Here is a 12,333-nt window from a genome sequence, read left to right as displayed (position 1 = left end):
GTTCGAGGCTTTGAACGCGGGCCTCTATAAGCGCATCATCATTGAAGCGCATCGCTAAAAAATAAGTTTTACTGTTGTCAAAATATTTACAGAAACTCTAACATTCTAACATGTTCAAATGTTTTTTCGAAAATAAAAACAACGTATCAGTTACATTTATTTTTAATTAAGATTAAAAATGGAATGCACATAACACTAAAAAGTAAATAAAATAATATCCTAAAACTAAAACAATCTAATTATAATTGTAAGGATATAAAGCATATAAATTTTTGGTATAATTCCTTTTAAAAGCATAAGATCCATAGATGACTAGATATATTAGTGTACAGATTGATTGTAAAAACATTTTAACATTGTAATTTTACAGATGTTTAATTTTTTTATTCATGACAATAATAACATCGGTTTTTTTGATACATATTCATGAGACTTTTATTGTCCAACAATTCTGCTTTTTTTTGTTAATGTTAAATAACAAGAAATGACTCATCAAAATATTCCCATCGCATAATAAAGTAGGAAATCGATTATAAACACAATAATCGGAATGTAAATAGGTTTGTTACATATACTTTATCACAATAAAATAATTAATCTAAATAACACCAACATAATATTAATATAGTAAACATACAAATAACATCAATCTTTGGTGATAAAATTAAGTACTTTAAATATAATACTCTAAAACTAGCTAAATATATATTTAAACAAGAATTCCAACACACAAAATGTTATACAACTTAAGTACTACGATTGATAAATTATCAAATTAAATGGGCCACCATTTTGTCGCGTCCCACGGATCACACGCTTGTGCTAAGTCCCACTCGGGCCACGACAGAATCCGAAGATGCTTGATAGGATTGGAGCCCCAATATTCGATTACTCGGATTTACTTGTCACATCAACAGATCTTTTATATCAGATTGTTACATTTTAAATAGTAGAGCAGTGTACAATATATAAAATGTACATAAAATACATGATTATAAATATTGTAAGCTAATGAGCATAGTAATACATTCATTGTACTAATCCAAGTTATTTCTAGGATCAAACATATTTGTTATTATATATTTTTAAATACTCCTATACATAAACTTCTTTTTTACTTCAAGTACATCACTTATTTATCACCGTGAATAGGTATAGGTCATTCGTAATTATGACTTTAATCACTCCAACATCTATAGGTAGTATAGTATCCTGCTTTAGATACCATATTATTCATAGACATAGACATTTCAACGTAATTTACCTCAATAATTGTATACAAATTTCAGGTTCCTTAAGTATGAATTTGCTTTATGTCAAGCAAACGAAACGAGAGTGCGGCCGGCGCAAATGAACCAACAATCAGAGTGCCGAAGGCGTAAAAGCAAACATGTACTAAGAGTACTGATTAGTTGGATTATTCGAGCCGGCCAATCAGAGCGCCGAATGCGCTCTCGTACAAACTCATACCAAGGGTATAGGTCAACATGAATTCATTACTTCAGAAGTTTGTGTGAAAATATGCATTGAAATCAAGCTATTTGTCAGTAACAGTGTCATGTTTCGATGGTGATGGCAACAAGTGTTTGGTGAATTCGAATTCATTGCTATTATACCCTATGCGCCGTAACAAGGTGCGGCTGACAGATGCCAGTATGACGTTGACGTCTCTCTTTAGGGATGGACATTAGAAAAATCTTTTTTCATCGCTATCGATACTCGCAGCATACATTTAATTCTCTTTAATTTTTTTATTAAATGTGTGTGTTATTTAGTTGTGCAGTGTAACTACGTGTATATACTTGTCAAAATAAATATTTTGTGACCAAGCCCTGAGGGGTTTCAGAGTTTCAGTTTTACAGAACCGTGAAGAATATAAGTGTATATTAGTTTATATATGTTACTAAAGCAACCACGATCTTTCAGATTAAGTACCACCACACATTATCAAAGGCGCCGGAAAAGTCTACTACTTATTTGTGCTCAGATAAAGTCACTGTGGTTCGGGCAGAGAGAGCCGCGTCTACAGTAGATTTACCCACATAATTAAAGGTTTTTTAAGAATGATAATTGAACGACGCACGATTTTCGTTTTTTATTCTAAAAAAACATCGACTACCTATCCATCGTAGCAGTACATCCCATCACTAAACACGACTATGGATTTACGTTATACGCATAACACTTTACTTTATTTTTCATTTCATTAGATTTTATTTAAAGACTAGAACATTCCGGTTGGTTTTAATTTAATTAACTACACTTCCGAATGATTTAACATAATATAAATGTGACACAGCTAATATAGTAAGGCATAATTTTTAAATCGCAGCAACTTTCAAGAGTGATACGAAACGTTACTGAATCTGTCAGCCGCACCTTGTTACGGCGCATAAGGTATAGTTGCAGTGTCCAGGATAGCATAGACAGAGACAACACCACTATGTTATTTAAAATGAATGTGTTTCAACATAATCTAAGCTCTTTCACTAGAAAATTACCTAAATTGCATTAGGCTGCATGGCTCTGATTGGTGTTGGACCCTAGAAGGTTATCAGGGTTAGCAAGAGGATCCAGTTCCGCAAAGAGTTTGAACCATGCTGCTTTATCCTCTTTCTTTGGAATAACGGAACTTGGTGTTGGCTTCGAAGTTTGTACCGATTTCACTGCTTGTGTCTGATTGTTGTTGCTGCTTACTGGGGTCATCGGGCCTTGGAGCAAGCTGGATGAGTTCTGAAATGGAATATATCAATTTAATTATATATCTAATTATGTTAATTTAACAGCAAATAAACCAAGCACATTATTTGCTGTTGAGTCATACATTACTCACATTTGTGATAACGATAAAGTTCAAATAGAATTTTAATTGCATTATGTTAGGAATGCATAATGTATTCATTTGCATATACTGAACAATAAGTTACTTGAGAATTTCTATGATTAAACATTGAAATTAATAATGTTACCTGTAACAATTGAGAAGGCAAAAAGGTTCCAAAATCGCCTTGTCCATCACCACAATCCAATTGTAGGCCAGCTAATTCAGATAGTATTCCAGCATTCCCGCTAGATGACTCTGATTCCAAGTAGCTTGTATCAATTAAGTTTAGCGAAGTACTGGGCTTCGCATCTCTCTCATTGGACGGTTGTTTGTCATTTTCGTTGTCTGTTTTAGATTTCTCACTGGTTTCTGGATTATCATCTTTAAATTCATCCTGAAAGTTTAAATTATAAATTAAGCATATCATGTAAAATTACAAAATTAATCTATAAAATGGAAACAAAAACATATATTTTATGCTATTTCTAGAATCAACAAAATTGTAGTCTTATGTAACTTCAACATAAGATAATATATGGGTGTATTAAACTATTTTTATTAGTTAAGTATATTTTATTAGTTTAAACATTTTCATTGAGTTTGTACCTGGAAGAATAACATCTGATCTTTGTCCTGTGGTGTAACCTCCTGCTTGCCTTCACTCTCACCCAATGTCTGAGATAATTCCTTCAAGATAGAAAACTCATACTGCGGAGTGGCATTCATCGTGTCCGCAGTGGCTGTCAGAGTTTGTGCCACTTTCGTAGCAAAAGTTATGAAGGACCCTTGGTAGTTTGAGAGCACATGAGAAAACATGTTACATCTTGCCGCAGCTAAGAGATCAATCTGGAAATATTATTATTTATATTATTGCTGACATACTAACAGGTATATAAAATGATAGGATACGGAATTTTTTCATAAGTTTTAAGTAATAGTGCGAAATACATACTTTTTGCAACACATCCAGAGTAAGTTTATCAAACAGCTTTTTGCTCTCGCGTACTTGTCGCTGTGCCTTTCGGAAGTTGTCAAGGCCGCGTCCAGTATCAGGATCTAACTGAGCGCTCGTCGATTTCATCCAGCTGAGAGCGGCGCGGTACTCAATTCGGGCTTTTTCCATAGCCGACACAGTCGCCCGCATATCGCTCACGGCGCGACCTCGAAACGTTTCCACTTCATGATAAAGCCTCAAGAGCGGCCCCCTCACCGATAAGCGCTGCTGACCAGAATAGGAAATTGCTTTTCCAGCTGATACCATGTGTTTACCAGACGCATCCGCATTTTTCCCTGCATCTCGCAAGAACTTTCCTAATGAATTTTCCTCTTGAGCCAAAATACACAATCGCTCCTGATATTGGTCCAATACTCGCTGTAATTGTAAGCAGCTGTCTGATATTGATCGAAATAATTCCAGTTTGGCATCAAGCTCGGCGTCGGACGCAACAATACACTCATCCTCTTTGGTTCCTAGTTTTTTTAGCACAGTCTTTTTTGTTACCCAGTACTGATGTTGCATCATGTTACTGGTAAATGGAAACAAATTTCACTTTTAGCTACCGATAAATTAAAAATTCTGTAACTGAATTACTGAAAATTCAGTGGAAACCGATTTGTTTGACAGTGTTGACATTTGATAACTTTAGCTTTGACTTGACAGCTGACTTCGATGTGACCAAAAATCAAAACGCTGTTTCTAAAATGGATTTTGAGTAACAGTTCCAAAAAGTAATTGTAATCTGATAAAAACTACAACTACTACAAAGTAACAATGTCTTTAAATTAATATTTTCAGTTTTTTTATCAATATAATGCATTATAAAACATAAAAAAAATATTGTGACGGCTGTCTTTGACTGAAGTAATTTTTTTGAAGTTTTGTCTATGACACGAATATTTACAACCGGAATGTGGAATGGCCGCCGCGTTTCGCGTTAGTGCGAATGTATTGTGTTATCAAATCGTCTTGATAATAATATGTACAATTTTATTAGGTGAGAGTGACTTTTTAACACAATAGTGTGCAAATAATTATAATGTACTGTGCTACCGATAAAACGATTCCCGGTGTGTCATCGTCACAATCTTCGAAGAACGTCAAAGATGGTAAGTTTGGTTGTCACAAGTGCTTTTATAATTTGCTAATGTATTTTAATGTTTAATAATTAGTTAGATCTATTACAGTTGATAATTTAAAGCACTTCCCAGGATACTTTAGTGAAGATGTTTTAGCTGCAGGTTAATGCCATTGTTTTTTGTTTATGTTAAAAGTTTGAGGATACTTTTCAAGTTTGGTAATATTTCAAATTGTAGAATTAGGTACATAAGCAGTATAATTACTGGATTAAACGACTATTTGGTAGTTATTCTGGTTTAGAAAGAGTAAATTCTGTGTGTTAGTATTGTAAGTACAAGGTAAGCATGTCAATCATGTTGTCCTAGTTATTATTATTACTAGTCATTCTTCTTGAAGCACTAGACTTTCAAAATGTAACGCACGCGATCAACGTCCGATTCACATTTCGAATATTGAGGTCATAGTGTATTAAGTGGATGTGATTTTTTACTTTTTTTAGGATATTGCATTATGTTTTTGCACAATATTTCATACTGTCTGTTACCTAAGTATTTGCAGCATGTTATTAATGTATAATTAAAGTATTAAATTAAGTTTGTAGATTTATCTTACACATTAAGATAAAGAATGAATTAAATTGCTACGTCTAAAACATGTAATGATTTATTACTGAATAAGTACCTGTGGTAAGAATTAAACCTATTAATAGTAAATAAAAATCAATTAATAGTTATATCATTAACATTCCCTTTGTAGATTTGAAAGACTCTCTAATGAGAAACTGCGAGAAATAAGTCAATAGTCTATTGGCAAACATATTATTTACGGGCTTGTCATGTGAGGAATTGTTTGCTATCTAAATTTAGTACTAACTTACTAATATTTATGTGTTAATAAAACAAATCAAGTTGTATTTTTGTTCGGTTTGCTAATAATTTGTTTAGATAACATTACACGGGAATGGTCATATGATTTGATGTTGTACTGTATTGAAATTATGCCATTTGTAAATATTTAACAAAAAAAAAAGATAGTTACATAGAGGTTGACAACATTTCATTCAGCATTGCCGATTAACGGATTTCTATTAATCAATGTACCATATTTCATACTTTATGGAAGATAGGTGCTAAGATAAAAAATCAAATTGTCCGACGCAGACTGACACAAAAGTGGTAAAACAAAACCTAAGGTTTTGTCTCCTTGAATAATAAAAACTCCAATGGCTACACTAATTTGTGATTTACTTCTGTATGTAATAGACAACTCTTTATTATTTAATAGTTTAGTATGTACCTACCTACTAGGTGTACTAAAATAGAATATACTTCCCTAAAAAGGAGGAATGTTTGATTTAATGACACATGAATAAATATAAGAGATATAAGTACCTATATTTTATAAATAAATACAATTTTATTTCCATAAAGGTAACTACTAGGAAAACCACAAACATGATACAATATGTGTTTAAAAATAGTTATTAAGTACTTGATATTAGAACACTCTCGATTTATTTATTAACATTTTCAAATATGGACACCTAATAAACCTATTTGATGAAAGAATTAATTTTGAAGTTATATTCTTTTGAAAAAAAAAAACTGCATAATAAGCAATGTAAAGCAGGTGACTGAAATTAATGTGAAACATCATTAATCACATTGTCTTTTCTTTGAAAAATCTGCACTGAAAAAACTTCGGTCAATGGCTTTCAGCACCATGCAAACATCACATATAAAGCAGTACAGTAAACAAATAAGTGTCAGACAATAGACTAACAAAGTCACCTTACCATCGACAAGTGATCGGCAGGTGGAAAAAACAGATACGTACTCCTTAGTCGCATTAGACGCGTCATTGTTAACAAAACCGTATGAGCGAGGGTAACATTTGGCGGTAACCGGGTCAAGGTGGTCGTTTGATTCGCGTCGCGTGTCTATTCCCGACATATCGATCTTAGAGCTCTTAGGCTCGGTATCACGACCGGCTTTTAGTGCCAAATTAGCATAGGCGAGGGTAAAGAACATTTGGGGTTTTACTACTGAGAGTTAAAGTTCTACAAGCTATTTCGAGGTATATTAGGGTCGACCATTCATTTTATATCAAACAGGTGCGCTGGGATATCAGAATTTTACGGACTGTTTGCCCTTTGACGGCTTGTGAAGGGACATAGTGTCTTGGTCTTTGAAGTTTTACGCTGGAAGATGTAAGAAAATCTAGCGATGATTTACGGTCATTGAAGTAATCCTGAAGGACTATAAAGAACTGCCCTTGTTTGAAAATGAATAAGCAAATGAAATTATCTCAGTAACATAATAATAGTGTAGCAAATTAATGAGGTACAGACGTCATTACAACTTTGATTATATAAAGGAAACTCGAGCTAACAAAGCGAAGCACGAAAGGTCAGGCAGCGCAGATCGTGAACTTTCTTTACGTATGCGGCAAAAACTAGCTAACTAATTAATTAAATCCTATCCCATTTACGTCAATATTTATCTTTCACTGAATCATACTAATAAAGCAAGTTATTTATCTCCTCCTCCGAAGAAAAAGTTTTATATCGACAGATTTTGAACTCGACTATCCTTAAATCTAATAGATAGATCACTTGGGCCATTTATTTTCAAAAGGAACATATTTATAAAGTGGGAACAGTTCCCCTTACCTGATTTCGTGTTGCGGTTTCCCTACTAGTCACCTGCTGTGGTATACGATATAATAATAGTCACCGCAACACTTGACGACCTTGCACGCAGCTAAGGGACAAAGTCTGTTCAAGTTTTGCACTAAGAAATTTGCTTATTTTAAAAACCGGTATACGTTTAAAACATGGCTTAACTGTACAGGTATATCTTCTATTTGTGAAACCAGTAACATCGTTCAATATCTGAAGTTTATGTTTGCATGACTTTATTATTCTGTAAATTTTTAATAGGATGAAATTGTTCCAGCCTTATGCAAGTGAAACCAGGTAGGTAGGTACCTATGCTTCTCTAAACACTTTGTCAGTTAAATATTAAATGTAACGCTCGGCTCAGAAATTCCCAGTGTATAAGCTTTATGTATAAAATAAGACGACATTTACTTGCCAACGTAAACACTGCGTTTGTCCCAGTTCGAAATAACATTTCCCAGGTTGGTGGCCTGTAATGCTCGCTTCGAAATGTCAGAGGTCGATCTGTTAGCCTGATAAGATAGAAAGAGCTTTGCGAGTGTTCATATAGCTCATTCACTTGCAAATGAATTCATTACTCTGATATTTTACTGTAATGTAATCTGGGCCAGTTGGTTAGCTAGATTGCTATTTATTTATAAGAGCACAAACTATTTGGCTGGACGCAACTTTCCAATTTGTTTGGGTTATACCCTGCTCGCTTGGTAGTTCGGAATAGTTCTTGTAATTAAAGCTTCTGTGGACCAGGAATATAAATTAGTTCTTAAGTAGGTAGTAGTTAATGTAGAACGTTTTATAGTGTTTCATTTAGGATGTGTAAGAAGCAAACGGAAGTCAATTAACCAATACTTCCAAATGGTGTATGATTTCGATTGACTTACGTGCGGTTGCCTTTCCAAAGGTGTAATTTTGGTATACCTTAATCCTAGATTGTCGGTATAAGCAATGAATAGCCTAGACACGTCTTTGTTAGTGCCTAGTCGGCAACAATGGCTGCGTGTACAATTACAGGGTGCTATTCAACTTATCCACACAACTACTCCAGACTAGACACATTCGTCCTCACTAGAGCGCTATATTGTGTGAATCTGTCCTTTTGTGCCTGAAAAGACTTAGCGAAACCGCATTATCCGAAGACTCTAAAGGAATTGAAAATGGCTCATAATTTTTAACGTCTATCAGTATTAATTTTGTAAACATCGATCAATAAGTGTTTAATTAAAATAATTCTGGTAAAGCCAGCACTTGGAAGCCGTGAGCCTCGTTAGATTTTATTACCAGTCCATTCGCCTAATTATTGTAGATCCCATTTCTTCAGATCTATTATATTGCCCTATAAAGTTGTTCTGAAGACTTATTTAATGTTTCTCCAATAAACTCGTTGTTGTTATAGTCTACGGCAAGTAGTTCCTCGAATTCTATGTTGAGAATTTAATGGTTTGCATAATGTACTAAACGATTTATGATAATTTTATTTCTTGTAACACTTTAGGTACTGATTAATTTTACATTGCGTCTAAAGTGTTCTAAGAGAAATTGCACCTATTGTTAGTTATTACTTTTTCACATTTGCACATCTGCTTATCGTGTCAGACAGATTAGTTTTACAAAACAATTTTAATTTGGCGTTATTTACTCAGTATCATGTGATGTTAAAATCAGTACTAAACACGTGCCTTTAATAGAAATCTTTTAGATTTTAACGTGAACAGAAATCGTGTGTTTATAATATGCATCTGGTGTCTGCTTTTTTACTGATATTTAAAAGAAACATCTCACGATATGAGATGTCATCACCTTGATACATAATCTTGTAGCTTTATTAAACGTGGCTTTTGAAGAAATTTATTATTTAAATGAAGACAGAAGACTAAAGAAATCTTGTCAAGTCTAAAAATAGTACATAATAAGCCAAGGAAGAGGGAGAGAAATGGCGCGAAAAGTCCCTCACTTAGCGGCTTCTGGACTCAGTAACGTATTCCGTTTGGACTTGTCATAAATATGACAGTTTGTAAGGGCGATTCTAAACGGGAGAAAGATACTACGAGGGTAATTAAAGATACTGTGAGAGTTATTAGGTAATTAATTGAGTTAAATTGCTCCATTAACGTTTTCATCGATTCTAGTTGACATGCTTTGTTTTTGATTGACCCAAATACCTAGATTTAAATTCGCTTTTATAAAATTCGAGTAAACCTGTACAATGATTAACTTTTGACATTTCTAATTCACCGCAATTCCATTCATGTTGATGCGGCAATTATAGTTTGCCAAGCCTACGGCAACGAATGTATTGATGCGTCAAACATAGAGAGAGGTGTATTCATGAAAGGCCGGGGTACCGGGGTGCTCTGGGCGCCGCGTCTGCTGACACAGTTCCGGGCGCCGGCGCGGCGGGCAGGGGCACTGCAGCCCAGCCAGACGACACGCGGTCGCCCTCACGAGCGCTCCCGCCCTACTGAGAGCTCCCGGTTCCCTTACGATCGCGAAGTTATAACTTCTTTTGAATTCCGAACGTTGCTGTTGTGATACTAAACATTTTCGTCGGATCCATTGTTCTGTTATGACAATAGTTCGTGCGTAAGCGGGCTTCCATCTTACTAAAGTTGTCGTCGTGATTGTAAACATTTTAGTCTCTGAGTGGTATAACTAGTTGAGGAAAGTTCTCTGACATTATTGGTGAACAGTGTGTCGTTTGTGGAACTAGAGCCCCTTAGTTTAAGGGTCGACTTGTGTGTACTTTTGAACAACTGTGTGGTTTACCCGGACATTGAATTGTAATTAGCTGAACGGTACGATTTGTTAATCACTTCTTATCAAGAAATTTCGTGAATAGGAAGGAAACAAAAGCCGTCAAGCTGTATTCGTTCGAAAGCTTCAAGGTTTATGAATATGATGAAGACAGGACGTGCAACGGCCACGAAGATGGCTTCAGCACTTCGAAAAGAAGTGAGTAGTATATGTTTTATGAAGCCGTAAAATTGTTTTATGTTCAAATTGTTTATCCTACAGGTACGATGCGCTTTTGATGTATCGTTAAATTATGGCTGGGGAAAAATATGAAGGTGCTTACTCCTTTGAGTTATGTAGATGGTTAAGCTATTTATTATTAAGCCGGTGCTTACTTTTATAGAGTACTTCGTACTGAACCGAAAATAAAGCCAAGCATAACTTAATTGACCTGCCGAGATAAATGACAGAAGACTTTAAATAGTGCTATTAATCGTTGAATTAAACAATGATGATCTTAAAAAAAATATTGAGTCTACCCTACGATCCATAAGTCTATTTAATCCTATCACTTAGAACAATGAACTTGCGTAGATATTGAAATAGTTACAATTCGGTTACCAAAAGAGTATAAAATATTTATGAACGTCTTGGCCTAAACTGTAAATGTATAATAGAGGTAGAGCAGTTTGCCACCGCCACTTCGTCTCATGAAACTTTAATGATACTATGAAACGTATCGACAATCGATACCTAAACAACGGTTATGTTTCTCATGAATTTGGTTACATCTCTTATAATAACGGTTTTATGGACTTCGTAGCTGTAGAAGGCTCGTAGTGTTCTTTCAGTAATATAAGTAAAATATGGGTTTTATCTGGAAACCATTAGATGAAGCTTATGTTCAGGTGTGGAAAACACGATGGTGATGATAAAGTTGCATTCCTTTGTTGTGTCATAAGTACTAATCTAAGACTAAGGCCCTAACACTACCTAAGGCTTTTACAACTTGCAATTTTTTTAACGTATAAATTAGTACTTCTCAAGCCCTAACTCTGTAATTTATTTTTACAACAGACCTTTTGAAATAGATCATGCGGGTGAAAGCAATTATCAAGTAGGTAAAGTTTTATGTAGAACCAAAAGCATTTTTGTAACAGATATTTGGACAGAGCCAATCCATCTATCATTTTGTTATCTTTACATTTGTGCTACTTTCTTTCAAACTAATGTAATATACATAGTATGTGTAACTGCTATCTTTTTAACACGTAACACGTATAATCTAGCACGAGTTATGACCTAATCGAATCCGAATTTTATGAGCTTTTTGACATTTCCTCAATAATGTCGTTCGGTGCTTTTACGGTTTCCTGTATCGATGTCATAATAAAGATGATTTTGTTTTTCTGTTTGTGATCGACGCTAATTTGGACTGACTTGTTATCGGCTGTAAGTTCGAATGACCGATTTGATATTTCGTTTCCGATTATCGTCAGCTGGAAGACTCCCACTACTGAGCAAACGCAAGCAAATATTTAAAACGGGGCTTAATAATCTCTACTGTTATAAGGATTTTATTTATCAATATTCTCACAATGATCTTATCATGTTTTGGACCCCGTATGACATATAAAGAGACTGAGAACATACATTTCTGCAGTTCAGCTTGTACGTGTTCGTGCTTCAAGTATAATATTCAATATTTTAATTTCAACAACATTGGATATATTGTTTGAATCCTTTCATCCTTCATGTATAAGATCAGACGGTTAGCCTCCACCTCTCATCTGCACAGCTGAACAATAGCGTGACTTGCATCTGTGTTTCCGGACCAATGCATTTTTTATTCGCCTTCCCATTCTTTGATATAACCGTGAAAGACAGGTCAAGGCAGGTGTGCGTATTCACCAAATACGTTTTTCTAGGTGGTACCATCTGTAGGACAAACTTTCTATAGGTTTAATTTCAATCCCAAATTACAGGTTTTAAAAATAACTTTATGGAATTGGTGATAAGGAT

The 12,333-nt window shown here is 34.6% G+C and overlaps 2 protein-coding genes across 3 annotated transcripts in view; one reads left to right on the top strand and one right to left on the bottom strand.

Annotated features, from left to right (window-relative positions):
• Positions 1 to 146: 146 nt before the first annotated feature.
• Positions 147 to 4,481, bottom strand: LOC118272754 (islet cell autoantigen 1). Its single transcript, XM_035589407.2, has 4 exons — positions 3,777 to 4,481; positions 3,431 to 3,670; positions 2,970 to 3,218; positions 147 to 2,733 (listed from the first exon to the last, which is right to left on the bottom strand). Exons 1-4 carry the CDS (start codon positions 4,344 to 4,346, stop codon positions 2,512 to 2,514), a joined length of 1,281 nt encoding a protein of 426 aa, XP_035445300.2. The 5' UTR covers positions 4,347 to 4,481; the 3' UTR covers positions 147 to 2,511.
• A 231-nt stretch (positions 4,482 to 4,712) lies between these two features.
• The window catches only part of LOC118272403 (cyclin-dependent kinase 14), a 74,641-nt gene continuing 67,020 nt past the window's right edge, over positions 4,713 to 12,333 (top strand). The window contains exon 1 of one of the 2 annotated variants that reach the window (XM_050693461.1): positions 4,713 to 4,930. In XM_050693461.1, the coding sequence (XP_050549418.1) occupies positions 4,861 to 4,930 (70 nt within the window). In that variant the 5' untranslated portion in view covers positions 4,713 to 4,860. Of the gene's footprint in view, positions 4,931 to 10,083; positions 10,531 to 12,333 lie in introns of those variants that run through there. The other variant, XM_050693462.1, reaches the window with a different exon arrangement.

This window comes from Spodoptera frugiperda, chromosome 4 (genome assembly GCF_023101765.2).
Source record: "Spodoptera frugiperda isolate SF20-4 chromosome 4, AGI-APGP_CSIRO_Sfru_2.0, whole genome shotgun sequence".
Classification (NCBI taxonomy): domain Eukaryota; kingdom Metazoa; phylum Arthropoda; class Insecta; order Lepidoptera; family Noctuidae; genus Spodoptera; species Spodoptera frugiperda.
The sequence above is the reverse complement of the archived record's forward strand: the minus strand, read 5'-3'. Positions and strand labels throughout refer to the sequence as shown.